At 44.4% G+C, this 20,189-nt stretch overlaps 1 protein-coding gene across 4 annotated transcripts in view; it reads right to left on the bottom strand.

Moving 5' to 3' along the window:
* Positions 1 to 20,189, bottom strand: part of ATAD2B (ATPase family AAA domain containing 2B) — an 89,662-nt gene that overhangs the window by 14,255 nt on the left and 55,218 nt on the right. For 3 of the 4 annotated variants that reach the window (XM_069973079.1, XM_069973080.1, XM_069973083.1), the window contains 4 exons: positions 15,467 to 15,663; positions 11,349 to 11,508; positions 8,460 to 8,582; positions 7,286 to 7,423 (listed from right to left, as the gene is read on the bottom strand). In XM_069973079.1, coding sequence (XP_069829180.1) covers positions 7,286 to 7,423; positions 8,460 to 8,582; positions 11,349 to 11,508; positions 15,467 to 15,663 — 618 coding nt within the window. The remainder of the gene's footprint in view (positions 1 to 7,285; positions 7,424 to 8,459; positions 8,583 to 11,348; positions 11,509 to 15,466; positions 15,664 to 20,189) is intronic. The other variant, XM_069973081.1, reaches the window with a different exon arrangement.

The raw sequence follows: 20,189 nt of genomic DNA, 5'->3' as shown, positions 1-20,189 counted from the left end.
TCCTTGCACTTACTACAGCATGGCGTGTTCAGGTCTCTGTAAGGTTGGTGATGTCACGTCACGACTCCTGCTGCAGCAGTGGGACAGACTAGAACAGTAGGAGGCGGTAGTTTATGTGACATCACCAACTTTACAGAGACCTGAACACGCCATGCTGTAGTACAGGGGTACTCATAGTTACCGCGTGGCAGCACTGATAGAGGGAGATATTGGCTCCCTCCCTGTCAGTCATTCTTGTGGCCGCAGCGGTCACAAGAGGCCGCACTCTGCCTTTGGTCTGGCTCTTCTCTTCACTCTTGTGGCCGCACTGCAGCAGTCACTAGGGGCCGCTCTCCCCTTTTCCTGGCGTCGGCGCTCTGGTGACGTCTCTTGAGCGCCGACGCCAGGAAAAGGGGAGAGCGGCCCCTAGTGACTGCTGTAGTGCGGCCACAAGAGTGAAGAGAAGAGCCAGACCCAGGTGAGTATAAGTGTTTGTTTTTTTATGTTATACTATATGGGAGGGGGAGTGCACAGAGGGGCTATATACTACTGAAGGAGTACACAAGGGGACTATACTACTGGGGGAGCACACAGGGGGTTTATATACTACTAGGGGAGCGCACAGGGCTCTATATACTACTGAGGGAGTGCACAGGGGGGCTATATAAGGGCTGGTGAGGGGAAAAAAGCCAGTTTTCCCACTAATAAGCATCAATTCTGTATGTAAATAGTTCAACAATGTTTGTGAAAAGTTAACAAAACAACACGTTTACTACTGATGTTCAGCTCGGACCTTCACCTGACAATAGACCCCGGTAAGTGGACCTTCACTAAAAGTTGAGTACCCCTGCTGTAGTAAATGCAGGGAAAATGCACTATATGTGCATTTCCCATAATAAGTGTCTAAGTAATTTTCATAACTTTTGTTGGGAAATAACATATCTTAAACTATTTTGCCCGGACTTCCCCTTTAATCAGAAGGGGACAGAGTGTCTGTTACAGACTATGTCCATGAGCCTTGCTGTGAAGAAGGTCAATAAATGCTGTTTAGAACCGCTAAGGCAAGATGGCTGCCCCCATAACAATGTACTGAAAATAAAATAAATAGAAAATAAAAACATTAGAATAAAATAACATTTTTTTAATTTTTAATCTGAGTCTAATCCGTTAAAGAAAATTTAGGTGACACATTCCCTTTAAAGTGTACCTGTCATTGGTTAAAAAAAAAAAAAAAAAAGAACACAAAAGTCACAAGTGTACAGGCTCGTACCAATCATGAGAACAGGCCGCTAAGTGTGATCCTCTTCTGCCTCTGCAAGTCTATGAGGCTAACTCTTTTTTTCTGACACAGAGCAGGGAACGGATGCCCTGCAGCACGGTCCTCTCCACGCACGCTCTGGACCGCTTGGACCAGTTAAAACTTTTGACGCGTCTCTACGTCATGTCAAAAGTTTTTTAACATTTACAAACAAAGGTGCAAGCTAAGTATGAAGTGGATCCACAACAGCGCACTTTAATAGTTCTGTATTACTGAGAGGATAACTAGTAAGGGTTATAGTGCAGAGGGATGAAACCAGTAAGAAGGTTATGCAGAGTTGAGCTTTGTTTGTTTTGTTTATCCCACAAGAGGCCCATTCAGGTGTGTATGCATATACATGCTGTCCCGTTTGCCTTTAACTGTCTGACTGCAATCTGCTAAACAGTGCTGTTGTATGCTGCAGTGAAGTGCCAAAGAGGCGTGGCCAAGGCAGGTAAGAGTCCAGAACTGACTGGGTCCTGCCACTTTGGCACTTCACTGCAAGACTGATCCAGATGGTTGTCTGACTGTGGAGACCCAGATCGGCATACACAATGCAGCAGCTGCAACCCAAGCTAGCAACAAAGTCCCTTCAGCAAGCATCCCAGCACAGCGCGACCCCTGGCAATCTGCTGTGCAGGGGAACTGTGACAAGGACCTATTCACTTAAAGGTGAAGTCCGGCGAAAATTTGTATTAAAGTATTGTATTGCCCCCCAAAAGTTATACAAATCCCCACTATACACTTATTATGGGAAATGCTTATAAAGTGCTTTTTTCCCTGCACTTACTACTGCATCAAGGCTTCACTTCTGGGATAACATGGTGATGTCACTTCCTGGATAACATGCTGATGTCACTTCCTGGATAACATGGTGATGTCACTTCCTGGATAACATGGTGATGTCACTTCCTGGATAACATCACGCCCTGAGTCCCAGTGCTGTGCGGGCTGTGGCTGCTGGAGAGGAGGATGGCAGGGGGATGCTCAGTGTCCCTCCAGTGCCCTGTGTCCCTCAGTGTCCCCCTGCCATCATCCTCTCCAGCCACAGCCCGCACAGCTCTGGGAGTCAGGGCGTGATGTTATCCCGGAAGTGACATCACCATGTTATCCAGGAAGTGACATCACCATGTTATCCAGAAAGCGACATCACCATGTTATCCAGGAAGCGACATCACCATGTTATCCAGGAAGCGACATCACCATGTTATCCAGGAAGTGACATCACCATGTTATCCAGGAAGTGACATCACCATGTTATCCAGGAAGTGACATCACCATGTTATCCAGGAAGTGACATCACCATGTTCTCCAGGAAGTGACATCACCATGTTCTCCAGGAAGTGACATCACCATGTTCTCCAGAAAGTGACATCACCATGTTCTCCAGAAAGTGACATCACCATGTTCTCCAGAAAGTGACATCACCATGTTCTCCAGGAAGCGACATCACCATGTTATCTAGTAAGTGAAGCCTTGATGCAGTAGTAAGTGCAGGGAAAAAAGCACTTTATAAGCATTTCCTGTAATAAGTGTATATTGGTGATTTGTATAACTTTTGGGGGGAAACACAATACTTTAATAAAAAAAAGTTTGCCGGTCTTCTCTTAACTGAAGCAGTGCTGCGTCTTCCTGTACAGTATATTAGAAGAAATCTCCCTCTTTCTATTCTCCAAATGATCTTAGGAGATCAGACCCCTTGCTGATCATATTATGGCATAACAACTTGACAGTGTACATGTTCTATATACATATATATCTGTGTGCTCGCCCTTTCAGGATGATACTCCAGTACAACAAGATGTTACATTGCAGCAGTAATACGGGGACAGTGTTAATAACGTTATTACGTGTCAGGGCAAGCTGACATTCTCCTGTAGGTTGTTCACACTGGTTACAAAGTCTCCATCGATCCTATAAACCAGCCAGAGTGACTCTCCTAAGAGTGAGGTGACGAGTGATCAGCCTGTATCCTGCTGACATGGCGTTGTCCATTAGCTGCTTGCCTGGCGGTGCGGAGCCTCCTCTAACAAGCTCTCCTGCACCTGGTTACTGGGTTAATGCGCAGCGCTGGGCTCCTCGGCCACGTACAGTGCGCTCATCATTACTACATGGCAGTGACACTTTATAGTGAAGGCAGAAAGTAAACAATTTATCAAGAGATATAATCTTCGGGAGGATACGGCTTCTATAATTACTTCTTTGCCTGTATCCCGCCACATTGTTCATTCAATGAGCCACAGGTGATTAACAAGAGAAAGTACAGAGACAAAGAAATAAATGAGCAGGTTGTATGGGCAGTGTGTATAATGTATCGAGGGCGCCACCTGCTGTAAATAGGGGGGAAATGCAGCCTTCTTGATGTAAAAAAACCAAAAGGAGCGACATGTATCATACCGAAGACGACTCAAGGGGGAGAGGAATATACTAGTGTTGAGCTAACCTGTTGGGGTTCAGAAACATTCCCTGAACCCTCAACATTTGACTCCTAGAAGCTGGAGAAGTTGGATGCCGACCTAGACAGCCATAGGCCATATCCATCGTTTCCTGGCAGCAGTAGGGTGAAATTGAACGTCTGCAGCCACTAGGTGTCAAACACCAAATGTTCATGCTCGGACAACTTTGCTGAACCTAAACAGTCAAGCAAATCCACTCAACATTATATACTATATACTAGACATCAAATAAAGAGCCACAAATCAGCAAATCCAAAGGTGTTTTTGGTATAGAGTAGTTAGTACCTACCAACAGTGGTCCAAGGAAGGACAACCAGTGATCCGGCGACGGCATCATGGATGCCCGGGGCTCATTGATTTATGGGAGACTAGAGCCTTGTCCACCAGGTCTGATCTAACAGAGGAGATACCGTAGAGCAAACTGCTGTAAAATGTGTATGGCCAGAGTGACCAAGCTGACCACCTGGGCACCAGGACTGGAACGTGGGGCAATAGGGGAAGGCAGCCTGTGATGTTTTCTTTTTGTCCTGTCACATTTAACCAATATGATGTCATAGAGCAAGATCTTCTGAGTACATTGATATCCATCGCTTTATGGGAAACAATTCCGCATTACCTGCTACTTAGTTATCTAAATGTTTGCTTATTTTAGGCTTAGGCGTCCATTGGATAACCCTAATCTGTGATTGACAGCCATTTCTATATAGACATAGCTGTGAAATCAGGCCACCCTCTTGACTCCTAAGCCCAGAATACGTATTAATTTACATTAAACGGGTTGTTTACCAAAAATGTTCATTCAACGGGTGCCATAAAGTGACGGAGATTTGTAACTTACTTCTCTTAAAAATACTCAATTCTTCCAGCACTTATCAGCTGCTGTATGACCTGCAGGAAGTGGTGTATTCTCTCCAGTCTGACACAATCCTCTCTGCTGCCCCCTCTGTCCATGTCAGGAACTGTTCAGAGCACCAGCAAATCCCCATAGAAAACATTTTGTTCTCTCCAGTCTGGAAAGAATACACCACTTCCCGCAGGACATACAGCAGCTGATAAGTACTGGAAGAACTGAGATTTTTATTTTTTTTTATAAAGTAAATTATAAATCTCTGGCACTAGTTAATTTGAAAGAAAAAAAAAAATGGTAAACTAGCCCTTTAATAGGTTACAAGTTAAACTGAATCTTTAACCTGACCGTTTCCCTTTAAATCTGATGTCTTTCAATTTATCCAGATAAGGAGAAGCTGCTGGACAGCAAGATAGATGTCTGAAAACTGGTGCAAAGGAAAAGATGATGGTTTCTCTCATCTGAATGATTGCTTTCCGTCACACAGCTTTCTATCTGTCTCCTCCTAGCAGACGGAAACAGCAGCTGTAATCCACTGATCCAAAATATTGGGTAGCGCTGGCTGACAGCACAAAAAGCAATTCTTTATCTGCCGTCACCACTGGCACATACAGGGGACTGGCATGGTACAGCGCCCACTGCTGGCAGCACATGACAATGACACGTGTTCTGCGTGCATCAGCGGCCGTGTGTCTCAGCCTCCAGGGAGGACCTGACAAGCCTTTATCATGTTCATCGCTCCGCTTTATAAATAATGGAGAATAATATGGAGTATTTTAATTAAAGACTGCAGCTGATGCCTGGAGATGTGTAACCAGAGCAGCGCCCCCTTCTGGCCTAGAAGCACAATGCGCAGCTCCTGCGTAGTCACATTGAGATTCATGTCAGCTGTTTGCTAACTCCGCACCGCCTCGCGGATTCATTTCCACCAGGCCGATGCACAGGCTTTTATATCAAGCTCTATAAAGCTCCATGTGGTGTGTGCGGTGTCATTTTACACTTCGCAACGTTTTACAGGGCCGTGTTCAAATATATACTGAATAAACATGGGGCGCCAGCTGTCGGAGCACGAGACCCTCGCTTCACTGCACCCTGCAGACACGGACGACCCTATGTGGGGGGAAATAAGAGGCCAATCTGCTCACAACTAATACCAGGACATCACTGTCTCTGCTGAGATTGCTCTAACACATCAGATTACTAGCAGCCCAAAGAGACAATGCTGTAAGGCCGAGCCGACGAGAATTTCTATAAAGCTACTGACTTGTATTTCTGTGTTTTTTTTAGCGTTGACTCCTCACAGATCTGCAGCGAATATGTTATGTGTGACCCGGAGATACACAGACCTGTCGCCTGCACTGAACTGAATGTAGCAGAGCCGAGCTCATCTGTGTGGCTTAACATATAACGTGAGCGCCATTGCAGCTTGGGCACCTCGGCGTCTATAACACACCTCTTTGGCTCTTTACACAGACGAGTTTGTGAGGGTGAGAGAGACCAATATACAGATACCAACACTGATTGTGCCACAATTTTCTATCTGACGGACTGCCTCAAATTGTCACTCTTTTTTTGTGGAAATCAATAGTCCAGGCAATTTTAAGAAACTTTGTAATTGGGTTTATTAGGCAAATCTGCCATTATCTGCTTTCAAAAAAGACTTTCCCCAGTTCCCCCCCCCTCCTCTCTCATCCACTGCTCATTATCAGAAAATCTCGACTCTTTTATATCAGTCGGGCCCTGTGTAACCTATGGATGGGGGAGGAGGGAGATTAGTCAACAGCAGAGAACAAAGGATTACACAGTGGGGGCTGTGTGAAAGCCGGTATTCAGAGGTCAGTGCTGACTTTAGAGGAGATAGCCCGGTGATGTAGCTGTAAATTAACTCTTTGTTGACCTGATTTGGTGCCTCATCTCCCTCCACCCCTCCCCTCTCCATAGAAAACCATGAAGACGCGGGGGGGGGGGGGGGGGGGCTTCAAATTGCTTTTTCAGGTTAAAAATGCTTTTTTCAGCTAATAAACCCAATTACAACTCTTACCAAATAAAACTTATTACAGAGTTTCTTAAAATTTCTTGTACTATTGATACTTATTGATTTCTGAAAAATGACATTTAAATGACAGGCTTTAAAGGGAAACTGACAGCACTGGGATGATATCCATCCCAATACCAGCCACAGACCACATGAGCAGTGCGGACATACTATTCCCACAGAAGTGGCTGCACAGCATAGCACAGTAGCACTATACTGAGCAGCTATTCCCTGAGGGAGCGGCACATCAGTGGATATTGTGAGAAAAGTGACCGCAGCCGAGAGTAGTGGACAGCAAAAGGCCCAGGAAAACCGCAGCTGCGGGGAGCAGGACAGGTAAGTATGCAGCACTGTTATATCCTCCGCATCCCTGGCAGCAGCATAGACTAGTAGTTTATACTGGACAACCCCTTTAAGAGAAAACTGCTCTGATTATAAGATACAGAATCCAGAGCTGGTCACCTGGTTTTTCCAAGATGGCAAAACGATCAATTAAAAGAGTCAGAGAGGAAGCACAGCATAAGTAGGCACAAAAGCCATTTTGGAAAGTTGGGTTAGAGATGTAATAGCAGCCACTGATATCATTTCCCTGAGCAAAAAGACAAGGAATCTATCAATTCACAAACCGATTCCCAGGGATTTTTTTTTCTTAATTGTTAATAAATCCTTACATGTAAATTTGCTTGCAGAATGATTTGCCATGTCCAGCGCAATCCTGTGCTTACTCCTGAACACTTCCTCGGCTCCGGCTTCCGCCTTCCGTGCCACAGAACTCTGAGGATTTATTTGCTCTGTGGTCACCGACAAACCTGCACATACAAGATAAGAGGAAACTTTTAATTTAATCCTGAACTACACCAGAAAATATTTTTGGCTGTATTTTCAAGTCTTCCTAGCAGAGTTTTCCTTCAAGTAAGCAGAAATTTCTAAGGTTGAAATCAATTAAGATATCCCAGATCTGCCCATTCACTCCAGAGTGGCCTCATAACACAACATAGGCAATATTTTTAATGGAAATTCACTAATAACCTACCTGGGGAAATAGCGGCCCACGCAGAATGTATTAACTGTTTGGTTTCTAGAGACGGGACTATGAGACATTACATTATTAAAGGGATCTGTCAGCTCTCCTGTGTGGTGTAGTATATAAGATTTGTCCTGTGTGGTGTAGTATACATACTGTATATAGGAGGTGTCCTGTGTGGTGCAGTATATAGAGGAGGTGTCCTGTGTGGTGTGGTGCAGTATATAGAGGAGGTGTCCTGTGTGGTGTGGTGTAGTATATAGAGGAGGTGTCCTGTGTGGTGTAGTATATAGAGGATCTGTAAGCTCTCCTGTGTGGTGTGGTATAGAGGATGGGTCGGCTCTCCTGTGTGGTGTAGTATATAGCGGAGGTGTCCTGTGTGGTGTAGTATATAGCGGAGGTGTCCTGTGTGGTGTAGTATACAGAGGATCTCCTGTGTCACATGACTTTACTCAGACAAGTCAGGGATGATGACAGGTCTTTGCCAAGGGTTCTCATCTGACCATGGATTTAGCCAAATATAAAAGCCTGGAAAGGCATGCTGGGCTGTGTAGTTCATGAGCAGGTGTATACCGACATGGTTTTGGGAGAAAAATTTTCCTCTGTAATTGCAATGAAGATAATTGTATCTAATCCCCGGACTCGTTTACATAACAAATACATTTTGGTTGCACAACCCACAGAGAAAGATTGATGCAGACGTGCATATTGTCTGTATAATTTGGAGGTTAATCTGCACTCGCTTTCCCGTCGTTTGTTCAGAGTTTTAATTGAAAATCAACAGGCATGAATGAAAGTTAGGAGAGCGGATTACAACATACCTCGCTTGGTTCGAGCTTCTTTAATCTCCTCACACAGTTTGTTGAACTCAGAATCCAGTTCAGCGGCGATGATGGCGTGCGCTGTGTCTTTCAAAGTGCAGGCGCGGTGTCTGATAATTTTATCTGTACCGGAGACACAGCAAAGAGTACGTTCTCTATGAGAGTGACCCACTGAATGTCAAATCTGCAGTGCCACCATTACACTGCATCACATCTTCAGCAGCTCCAAGGGCAACTCCATTAAAATAACTGCAGGCGTACGGCATAGTCACTACTACAAAACTTTAGAAAACTATTTTGTTCCTCTCCTTGAAAGATCTGGTTGCAGTTTTACAGTAGAGTTTCAATGGGGAGTACAATGTACATACAGTATGTAGTAAGCGCCCTCTAGTGGTAGCACCCCATTGTTAATTTATCAAAAGGGGTTTCATACTTGTCCCCTATCCACAGAATATGGCACAAGTATGGGACTGCGATGGGGGCCGACCTCAGTGCCCCGGCTGCTTTGTTATGAATAAAGCTGTGGGTCGGCATGTGACCCACACTCCATTAATTCTTTATGAAGCCACTGGTAGACATATTTCTGACCCCTACTGATAAGTCAGGTTTGTTGAAGGTATCCTTTAAAATTGTAACCAGACTTAAAGGGAATCTGTCAGCTCTATTTCCCGCTCAGAGATCAAGTGTCGAGGTGTTGCAGAGCCGCAGCATGCATGCCCCCCTTCCCCCACCCTTTTCTGCCTTGCGTGTTTGTGATATACAAGGCTCATCTTTTAGCAAGGAGCACTGTGTGTCAATTAGTCCAGGCAGAGAAGGGGTGGGGGAGGGAGGGAGGATCCTGGGCCCAGTAACACCTACTTGACACTTGATCTCTGAGCATGAAATAGAACTGAAAGATGCCCTTTAATTTACCATGCACCCTATCCACAGGAAGAGAGGTGTGTGAAACTACTGCGTTTTGAGTACAGCACCACTCCATTCTCTATGGAGATACCAAAAAGAGCCCATCACTGTACTTGGCTTTGTTCAGCACCACCATTCAAACCAAAAGAAGTGGAAGCCTGTCCTGGAGATTAAAAGGTGGTGGCGGCGGCAATCTCAGGGTCCTATTACACTGAGCGATTTTTAACGATTAACGACTAACGATAAACAATCGCAAACTAGATTGTTTATCATTAACCTGAAATCGTTCACCATATTACACAGAACGATGGTCGTTAGTTATGGTCTTTACTATGATTGTTCTTGCGATCGTTACTATGATGGTCTATTCCAAAACAATGAACAATGTACAGTTACACTGAGCGATTAGTGAACAAATGCGGAATTACATCGAACGATTAGCGAACAAACAACGATAATTTTAGGTTTAGATCTAAATCAACAATCAACGACATACGAACGATATTTCGATCGTTGCCTGCAATTACACAGAACGATTGCCGTTTAAATTCAAACGATATAACGCTTTTTCGCATGATAATCGCCCCATGTAATAGGGCCCTCACACTCTTATCTCCTCCTCTGTGGATAGGGGATAATTGAATTTAAGCCTGAATACACCTTTAAGACAGAATATATAAGCTCTGTATGGGACAAACCAGGCTCCAAATAAAAAAGATATTAACCAAAGATCTTGGGACCCTAAAACTGACATAAAAACTGGTGGAGATTCCCTTTAAAGGACACCTGTCACCCCCCCGTGCCGGGGTGACAGGCTCCAGACCCCCCGTTAGAGCCCCCTATACTCACGTGATCCCGCCTGGTCCCGCTTCCTGAGCCGGTCGGGTCACGGAGATATCAGCTCCCGAAGCCCGGCGCGCGAGTCAGACGCCCATAGAGAATGAATGGGGAGTCCGATGCTCCGTCATTCTCTATAGGCATTGGACCCTCCTGTGAGCGCGCGCCGGGATTCAGGAGCTGATATCTCAGTGATCCGACCGGCTCAGGAAGCGGGACCCGGCGGGATTACGTGAGTATAGGGGGCTCTAACGGGGGGTCGGGAACCTGTCACCCCGGCACGGGGGGTGACAGGTCCTCTTTAAGGCCTAACGCTTAAAGGCCCTATTCCACGGAACGGTTATCGTCCGTAGAATAGGAGGAGACGATCAGCCGACATCGTTCATGTCGCATGATCGTTGAAGTCGTTTGTCTTTCAACATGTTGAAAGACAAACGACTTATATAGCAGCGATCTGCTGCCATTGCTTCGTGGAATAGGAGCAGTGGCAGCAGACCGCCGCTATATCCTATGGGCTGCCCGGACGATCAGCGATTACCCAGGCAGCCCCCCTGCAGCTCCCCGCATTCCTCAGCTCGATGCTGCCGCGTCTTATAGCTGCAGCAGCAAGCGGGGAATGAGAAGCAAACAAGCGCTGACAGCACTCGTTTGCTCCTCAGAGTCGGGCCGTGGAATACGGCCTTTACAGTTCCAGGCATCAAAGAAAAACAACGGGCGGCTAACTCCAGAACATATTAAATAACCAGTGTCTGAGTGCAAAAAGGATTTGTGCCGCTTTTAAGAGTTACACCGTACACTGCAGATACATAGTACAGCAAATAGAGGGATAGAACATAACTTTATAGATCTCAAGGCGGTATTTTATCTCATGCTCTCTGCATCTCAGAGAATCGATATTATAAAAAAAAAGTCGATAGAAAATGGTATTTTTTTATATTTTTTTTTTTAACAAAACTATTTTTATCCATTGGCAAACATGGCACCAGTCTTCCCTGTGTATTTTCCTGGCGGTGACTGGCAGAGAGGAGTAATTATGAGCCGCTATCCGACACATCTCCCCTCTGGCAGAAAGAGGCCTAAAATCAATATAGCCTGGAGAGGGAGAAAAATAATAATTGTGAGAGCACTTCCCTGCCTGAGCATCATTACCTCCCGGTTCTTTATCGGGATTGTATTCCAAGGCGTTGCTGCAGATCAGGTCGACATCTGTCAGGAAATCCCGCACGGTCATGTAGCGGTGCTTGTCGATTTTGGTCATAATGGTGGAGAGGTCCATGGGTTCTCTTATGACTTCAAGGTAATCGGAAACCTGCAAAATACAATCGGCCACAGTTATTCATGTACCTGAATGGGGTACGTTAACCCTTCAAAGTCATCAGCTCATGCAGAAAGAAAACCTCTTATACACACACACTAAAGCAGGTTATGTAGCAGATAGCATGACTGCGCAATGAAACGGCATGCCACGACGGATCACATCAATAAAGGACGGTTATGAGAAGCAGATGAGGCTTTTTACTAACGCTATCCAATGAGCAGCGGTTTTAAACACAGGCATCAAGACAACACAAACCGCGCAGAGGACCCCGACTGACTCCAAGGCATTGTATGGTGATCTATAGGAAACTAGAGACAATACTGCAGATGACCATTTATATAAGCCTACTTCTAGGAGTGTAGCGTTTCCCTCTTCCATCAATGTTATATGGGTAGGGGGCTACTACTCAGCTGCCTGGTATTGCAGATCAGTCCCCATTTACACCTATAGGAAGGGTTCATACTGAGGAATTCTCGCGGATAATATCCGCGGAATTCCGCTGTCTGTCCGTGCGCCTTTCCGCTGGCTCCATAGACACCATTCTATGGACCGGCGTATTCCGCTATTCGCCATAAGAAGTGACATGCGAGGACAGAAAGCGGAATTCCGCGGATATTATCCGCGAGAATTCCTCAGTATGAACCCACCCATAGAACTGAATGGAAGATGGCTGCAGTACCAAGTGTGTAGAGCCCAATGTTATACATACCACCCATGTGCTGGTACAGGAGTCGTCCATGGTGGATGGGGGGGGGGTGCCAGGATTCATATCCCACTCATCTGATACTGATGGTCTTTACTAAAGATTGGCCATCACTATTACGTTCCTAGGAATTTCTTTTACTGCTATGTTCACACAGCATACTTTTCAGGAAAAAGAAAAGAACAACCGTTGTTTTCAATCAAAACAACGGCCGTTCTTTTCATAGTGAAACGTGTTGCATTGAAGACAATGCAAACAACCGCCGTTGTTCACACAATGTATTGAACAACGGCTGTCAATTATTTCCGGCCATTGTGCATTGATTTCACTGCAATGGCCATTGTTTTTGAGTGCCGAACAACGGCCGTTGTCCATCATTTGTGTGAACATTGCCTAAAGGAGTTGTCCAGGCTTAGAAAAACATGGCGGCTTTCTTTAGAAACATCACCACTCCTGTCTTCAGCTTGGGTGTGGGATTTTGCAACTTTGTTCCATTGACGTGAATGGAGCTGTGCCGCTATACCACACACAACCCGGGGGGTGCTGTTTTTGCAAGAAAGATAACCCCTTGAAGGACAAATGTTTCTTTTAAGTATAGTTTTCCATCAAAAACAGGTTTTGTATTGCTGTTGCCACCGATATCTAAAATTACCTAAAGAGTCCAACAAGTGTGGCTACCAGGATTTCTAATAGTGCCTATTTACCCCATGGCTGTGGTGTAATACTGCAGGGGCTATAAAGGACACAAATATAGGGGGAGATTTATCAAACATGGTGTAAAGTGAAACTGGCTCAGTTGCCCCTAGCAACCAATCAGATTACACCTTTCATTTTCCAAAGAGTCTGTGAGGAATGAGAGGTGGAATCTGATTGGTAGCTAGGGGCGACTGAGCCAGTTTCACTTTACTTCATGTTTGATAAATCTCCCCCATAGTGTACACCAGTAGTTTAGGAAGCGTATGTAGCTCCCAGTCCTTATACATGTTAGTTGTCTCAGATACTACTACCAGTGATGTCAGGAAGGTCATGCCATTAAAGGGAATGTGTCATAAGAAAATGACTTATTGTTTAAATAATGTTATGTTAAAACATATTTTTAAGAATTTTTCGGTGTGTTTTTTTCTCCTTTTTCTGTGTATAATATAAAATAATCCTGAGATTTTGCAGTTTTCATTCTCACCACTGGGGCTAAAACTAAGCTGAGACTTCCTGTTGTGTCTGTAGTGATAAGAGAAGGCTGCTGTAAAGTGATCTGTACAGCATTGCAGCGTCATGTTACACCAGTAGATAGAGGAGACAATAGCAGCTCCCTGTGGAATGACCTCCTCAGGAATGTTTCACATTCATTTCAAGGGAACAGAGTGTATTACTGTCTATGTCCATGAGTCTTGCTGTAAAGCATGTCACTAAATGCTGTTAAAAACCACTCAAACAAGTTGGAAGCCCCCATAACAGTGTACAAAAAGTGAAATAAATAAAAATTTAGGTCAGAAAATAGAAGCAGATTAGAATACAAGAACAAGTTTAAGTCTCTGACTCTAATCAGTAAAACATAATTTAGGTGAAACATTCCCTTTAAGAAAACATTAAATATTTTTATATACATGGGCCTAAACACCATTAGCTTTACTGGAAGGGGCCTCAGGACCTACAAACAGGTTGGGGACTTCTGGTGTAAGCCATACGCCTTGGAGTCTGCTGGTGACCCTGGTTTGCACGGACATGCACAGAAGCGGACTTTATAGTCGATAAAAAGTTTCTTCTCCGAGCTCACTTCTTTGGTTGTATGGAAAAAAAAAAGGCAAATTTTCATCTTACAATTTAGATTAAACTTCTGAAGTTCACTGAAGAACTCTTTTGCCCATGAGCCTTAACTCACTTGTCTTGCCGCTGGTTACACATAACAAAAACACAAGAATTGCAACAGATAATTAAATCTCTGCATTAACACAGTGCCAGGGTGAGAAGCCGAAGGGCCGCACATCGTCTGGGGGTTATTCCAGGAGAAATAGTGGATTAAAAGCTGATTTATTGTGCAATTAAAAAGTTCTGAAACTTTCTGATATACTCTGTGCCTACTTACTAACCATAGGCAGAACATTGCTAGCTGTCAGTGAATGAGAGCATCATTGCCTGTATGTAGGTGCTGTCCAGGTGATGTGCCGCTCGCACTACTCTCAAAGTTTGGGCTTATTCCCACGGATGGGAAAGCCCTTATTCCAGGGGTAGGGAACCTTGGTTCTCCAGCTGTTGCAAAACTACAACTCCCATCATGCCTGGACATCCAAAGCTAAAGCTTTGGCTGTCCAGGCATGATGGGAGTTGTAATTTTGCAACAGCTGGAGAACCAAGGTTTCCTACCCCTGCCCTATACAGATGAGGGAGCAGGACATAACCCAGACCTGAGTCACTCTATGCTTGCTGTCAGTGAATGACTACAATATATTCGCTTCATACTATGTAAATCTAACTATCTTTCAGTACTAGGCCTCCGAGGTCCGTCACGTAGCCAGCAAAGCAATGCTGTGGATTTGCAGGGGTAAATCCCATGACACGCTTAAACGTAAGGCAATTATCTGCAAATAGGAACCCTGACCGCCAATAATCAGCCTATATAAAGGAACCAACGATGAGCTGATCTTTTTTTTATTGGTCGATTGTATCTATTGTGCAGTACTGATCGGTGCTTTGCTGGCCCTTATTATGCATATTTCACCATAGCTAACGTTGTAGATGTGAAAATCGCAGTTATTCTGCAGAAAGATCTGTCAGTATAAAGTGTATGGAGGTCTCTGAGATGATGTCTGTTGAGATAAGGGTTGGGGTGATGGAATTTCACTGCGTGCCCCCTTTGTTCTTGGACAGATAAGCCACTGCTAGAGCTGTCTGTTACCCCTCCCCAAAGTGAACACAGGAACGTTCAGCTATGACAAACATTTATGTGAGAGGACAGGATAGATAACTGGGACCCTTACACCCTGGATCTAGATGGGCATAAGCATCATATAAGTAGAGGTGAAGTAGTAAACGAAAATGACAATTGTGGACTGAAAAGGGTTTTTTAAAGCTTTTAAAGTTTGTGTTTTCATTATTGCAAAAACCAGAGAACTTGACTGGATATATAGCAAAGCTAAAGATTTCTAGGAGATCTTTCTCCAGCTCTAGGGTGACCACAACCAATAATCTAGGTTTAATAATTATAATAATACAATCCGCTTCATTGTTTGTGCATTATGGAAACAAGACCTCTTCAATATCCACCGGTTTGCTGAAGAGGTTAAACCGCTTATCGGTAGCCAGTCGCTTGGTCACATCCCTGAGGAAGAGTCTCAGTTCCCTCAAAGTGTTCTCCTCGTGGTCTTCCATCCTTTGCTTCTCCACCTCAGAAAGCTCACGTGGTGGCGGCGGCGGGGCGGGGGGGAGGACCTCCAAGGACTGCAACACTGAAACAGAAAGCCGCAGCGGTCATCAATGTAAGCTTCAGTTCACACAGCAATGCTGTAAATCGTGCACTGTTTTTATGGCATAAATCAGCAGGACATACGGTAATACTAAATATATTCATCTTAAAAGTGTACATGTAAAAAGTTACAGATCACAGCGGGTCTCACTGCTGCGACCGGCTCTGATAAGGACATATATATTGGCAGCATTCCGTCAATATGTTTCAATGTAAGCCTATGAGAAAATGTTGAAGGAATAGCATCCAGCCAAGGAGCGGATCTCACTGCCGCAATCTTTCCCTGGCTATATCACCTAACCAGAGTGGGTCTCGGCAGTAAAAGACAAGCTCTGATTGATAAATTTTGACATGTCTGATGACATCTCAAAATGTATTTGTAGAGAAAGTGCCCATTTAAAGTTTTTTAAAAAAAAGTTTTGATCGATTGGTGTCTGGATGTTCAGGCCCCCACGGATCGCACGCCGGGGTGCTTCTATCCCCTAACCACTGCCTTTTTTTTGTCTTGCTGCATAAGATGTGCTTCACTTTAAAGTGTCACTGTTGTTTTTGTTTAGCTTTTGGTTTTTTATTGGCGAAATCAATAGTCCAGGCAAACTTAAGAAACATTGTATTTTGGGTTTATTAGGCAAATATGCCATTATCTGCATTTAAAAAGCCTTTCCCCAAGTCCCCCCCTCCCTCCCCTCTCTCATGCACTGCTCATTATCAGGAAATCTCAACTGGTTTACATCAGTCGGGCCCTGTGTAATCTATGGAGAGGGGTGGGGGGAGGAGGGAGATTTGTCGCCAGAAGAGAGCAGAGAACAAAGGATTACACAGTGGGAACTATGTGAAAGCAGATATTCAGAGGTCAGTCCTAACCTCAGAGGAGATAGCCCGGTGATGTAGCTGTAAATGAACTCTTTGTTGTCCTGTTTTGGTGCCTTATCTCGCTCAACCCCTCTCCATAGAAAACCATAAAGACGGGGAGAGCTTCAAACTGCTTTTTCATGATAAAAATGCATTTTTTTAGCTAATAAACCCAATTACAAAGTTTCTTAAAATCGCATGGACTATTGATTTCTGCAAAAACAAAAAAAAAAAAAAGTCTATTGCGTGCATCTCCTGCATTAAGATGGAAAGGCAGCGATACTCACCCATCCTATACCCATCCATCTAATATTTATCAGGCATCTTTAGTGGCCAGCAACAAGTCTAACTCTGAAATACTCAAATATAGCAAACTCCTCAAGAAGACGACTCAAGGACTTAGATTTATGGGTCCTTAATGGGAAGTATAAGCACTTCTACAGACATGAGGGGAAGCCCTGAGAATCAGCAGCTTCTGGTAGTAGGGATTGTATCAGAAGGTAGGTACGCCTTATGTCGGCTGTAAAAACAGCTGCTGTTTAATAGGTTGGAGCTGAGAAGAGAGACATAAATCCTAGCTGTATTTCTATTAACTGGCTGCTAATCTGCAGCAGGTTACTGTGGGGTATGAAGAATTAAACAATAGGTGTTGGAGGACGGGCACGGGAACATGGCACGGGGACCACTGAGCTGAACAGGTAACATTCCGTATTATTAAAGCAGAGGAGAGGAAGTCATCCTCCCCGTGGAGTGCGGCTGTCCGGAGGCTGCTCTCTTTTTCCACAGGTTTACTATTCAGGTTTAGGTCAAAGGACGAAGTAACATTGTCCTCACTTGGTAAGGATAATCCTATGCAGCTGCTATAGTAGCCATAGAAAAATGACCCCCTACCCAGGAACAGCAACAACAACAACCTGGGAAAAGTAGGAGACCATGGGGTGAGGAGGGGAAGCTTTATTTCATAGATGGAAAACATCAATCTCTACTGCAAATGAAAATCCTACAGCTTTCTACTATACTTAAAGGACAAGTGCCATGAAAAACTTTTTCCCAGTAATTGAAGATTAGAAAGTTATATAACTCTGTAATATGCTTCAATCACCTATGTGCCTCCCTTCCCTGTCTTTTCCCCCCTCCACTCCCCACCAGGAAGTGCGCTAAACTCACACAGACCTGATTACTGTCGTCACCGTCACCAAGCTCTTCTCTCAGCTCCTTCTCTTGTTACACTAGCCTCCCCCTCCCCTGCCTTGTCAGGTGACAGGCTTGCTCAGCTCCCATTGGCTGAACAACTGCAAGCCATCACTTGTCACATCTCACTTGCTTATCTTCCCTCAGACTGACTCCGGCACATAGGCAGCTCCCTCCTCCCCTCATACTCCCTCTCCTGCTGCCCTGGACTCAGTGAAGGAGTCATGTCACTAGAGAAGATAAGCTGAGCAAGCAAAGTCACCTGACAAGGAGGGGGAGGGGGAGGCTGGTGTAACAGGAGCTAGAGCAGCCCCCCTGCTGATGACTCATCCTCACAAGAAGGAGCTGCCTGGTGACGACAGTAATCAGGTCTGTGTGAGATAGGACACTTCCTGGTGGGGGGTGGAGGGGGGAAAAGACAGGGAAGGGAGGCAGATAGGTGATTGAAGCACATTACAGAGTTATATAACTTTGTAATGTGCTTCAATTACTGGGAAAAAGTTTTTCATGGCACTTGTCCTTTAAAGGAGAAGTCTGGCGAAATTTTTTATTAAAGTATTGTATTTCCCCCCAAAAGTTATACAAATCAGCAATATACACTTAATACGGGAAATGCTTATAAAGCGCTTTTTTCCCTGCACTTACTACTGCATCAAGGCTTCACTTCCTGAATAACATGGTGATGTCACTTCCTGGATAACATGGTGATGTCACTTCCTGGATAACATGGTGATGCCACGACCCGACTCCCAGAGCTGTGCGGGCTGTGGCTGCTGGAGAGGATGATGGCAGGGGGATGCTCAGTGTCCCTCCAGTGCCCTGTGTCCCTCAGTGTCCCCCTGCCATCATCCTCTAAAGCAACCACAGCCCACACAGCTCTGGGAGTCAGGTCGTGGTATCACCATGTTATCCAGGAAGTGACATCACCATGTTATCCAGGAAGTGACATCACCATGTTATCCAGGAAGTGACATCACCATGTTATCCAGGAAGTGACGCCTTGATGCAATAGTAATTGCAGGGAAAAAAGCACTTTATAAGCATTTCCCATAATAAGTGTATATTGGGGATTTGTATAATTTTTGGGGGGCAATACAGTACTTTAATAAAAAAAACATTTGCCGGACTTCTCCTTTAAAGTGTCACTGTTTCATTTTTTCCGAAATTAATAATACAGGCAATTTTAAGAAACTTTGTAATTGGGTTTATTAGCATAAAAATTTGTATAATGAAAAAGCAGTTTGAAGCTTTCCCCCTTGTCTTCATTGTTCTCTATGGAGAGGGGAGGGGTGGAGGGAGACAAGGCACCAAAACAGGACAAAAAAAAGGGGGCCATGGGGAAAGTATTTTTAAATGCAGATAATGGCATATTTGCCTAATAAACCCAATTACAAAGTTTCTTAAAATCACCTGGACTATTGATTTCTGCAAAAAATAAAATAAAATAAAAACGACAGTGACTCTTTAATATTTCAAATCCTTCTATTTTCAGGATGTGTCCGCTGTTAGTGAATGAGATTCAACGACAGCAATGCTCTACGAGGCTTGTCCTGCTCTAAGCTGAGAAGCCGATACAGCTGTACCAGTCTAGACAATGCTCTGTGAGCTTAACAGCTGGGACTCCAGACTGACACACTGGACACAGCCCTTCTCTTAGCTGAGAAGTAAGTACATTTATATCCAGTCTGCGGGCTGGGCCAGCGTTCACTATGTAATGCATAGGTGTGTGCAAAGTGCTAAACCTAGAGAAACTAGATTTCACAAACATGGGTGCTTTCTCCCAAAAGCAGCACTACTTGTCCTCGGTTTGGGTGTGCTTTTGCAGCTCAGTTCCACTGAAGAGAATGGAGGTCAGTTGTAATATCACACCCTACCTAAAGACAGTGGTGGGTGCTGTTTTTGCAAGAAAGTAGCTGTGCTTTATCTAATCCTCGATAACCCCTTTAAAGGTGAAGTCCGGAGAAAATTTTTATCCAAGTACTGTATTCCACCGCAAACGTTATACAAATCACCAATATACACTTATTACGGGAAATGCTTATAAAGTGTTTTTTTCCCTCCACTTACTACTGCATCAAGGCTTCACTTCCTGGATAACATGGTAATGTCACTTCCTGGATAACATGGTGATGTCACTTCCTGGATAACATGGTAATGTCACTTCCTGGATAACATGGATACTTGAAAAAAAAATTTCCCCGGACTTCTCCTTTAAGACAGCTAACAGGTAGTGTAAGCTTCCACTATAGCTGCAACAAATGTATCAAACAACCCGAGCTGCAGTGATAAATCGGTGGCCCCATTGAAATATGAATTTGCATGTGTTAGTAAATATGCCCCAATGTCAGTATGTGGGAAGCAAGCGTGCCCAGATGGAAGCAATGGAACCGAGGGAAACATTTACAAAGTGCTTGTTTGAATTCTGTGATATTTAGGAAGGAACTAGAGAATCAAGATCTGATTCCT

This window comes from Dendropsophus ebraccatus, chromosome 6, assembly GCF_027789765.1.
Source record: "Dendropsophus ebraccatus isolate aDenEbr1 chromosome 6, aDenEbr1.pat, whole genome shotgun sequence".
Classification (NCBI taxonomy): Eukaryota; Metazoa; Chordata; class Amphibia; order Anura; family Hylidae; genus Dendropsophus; species Dendropsophus ebraccatus.
The sequence above is the reverse complement of the archived record's forward strand: the minus strand, read 5'-3'. Positions and strand labels throughout refer to the sequence as shown.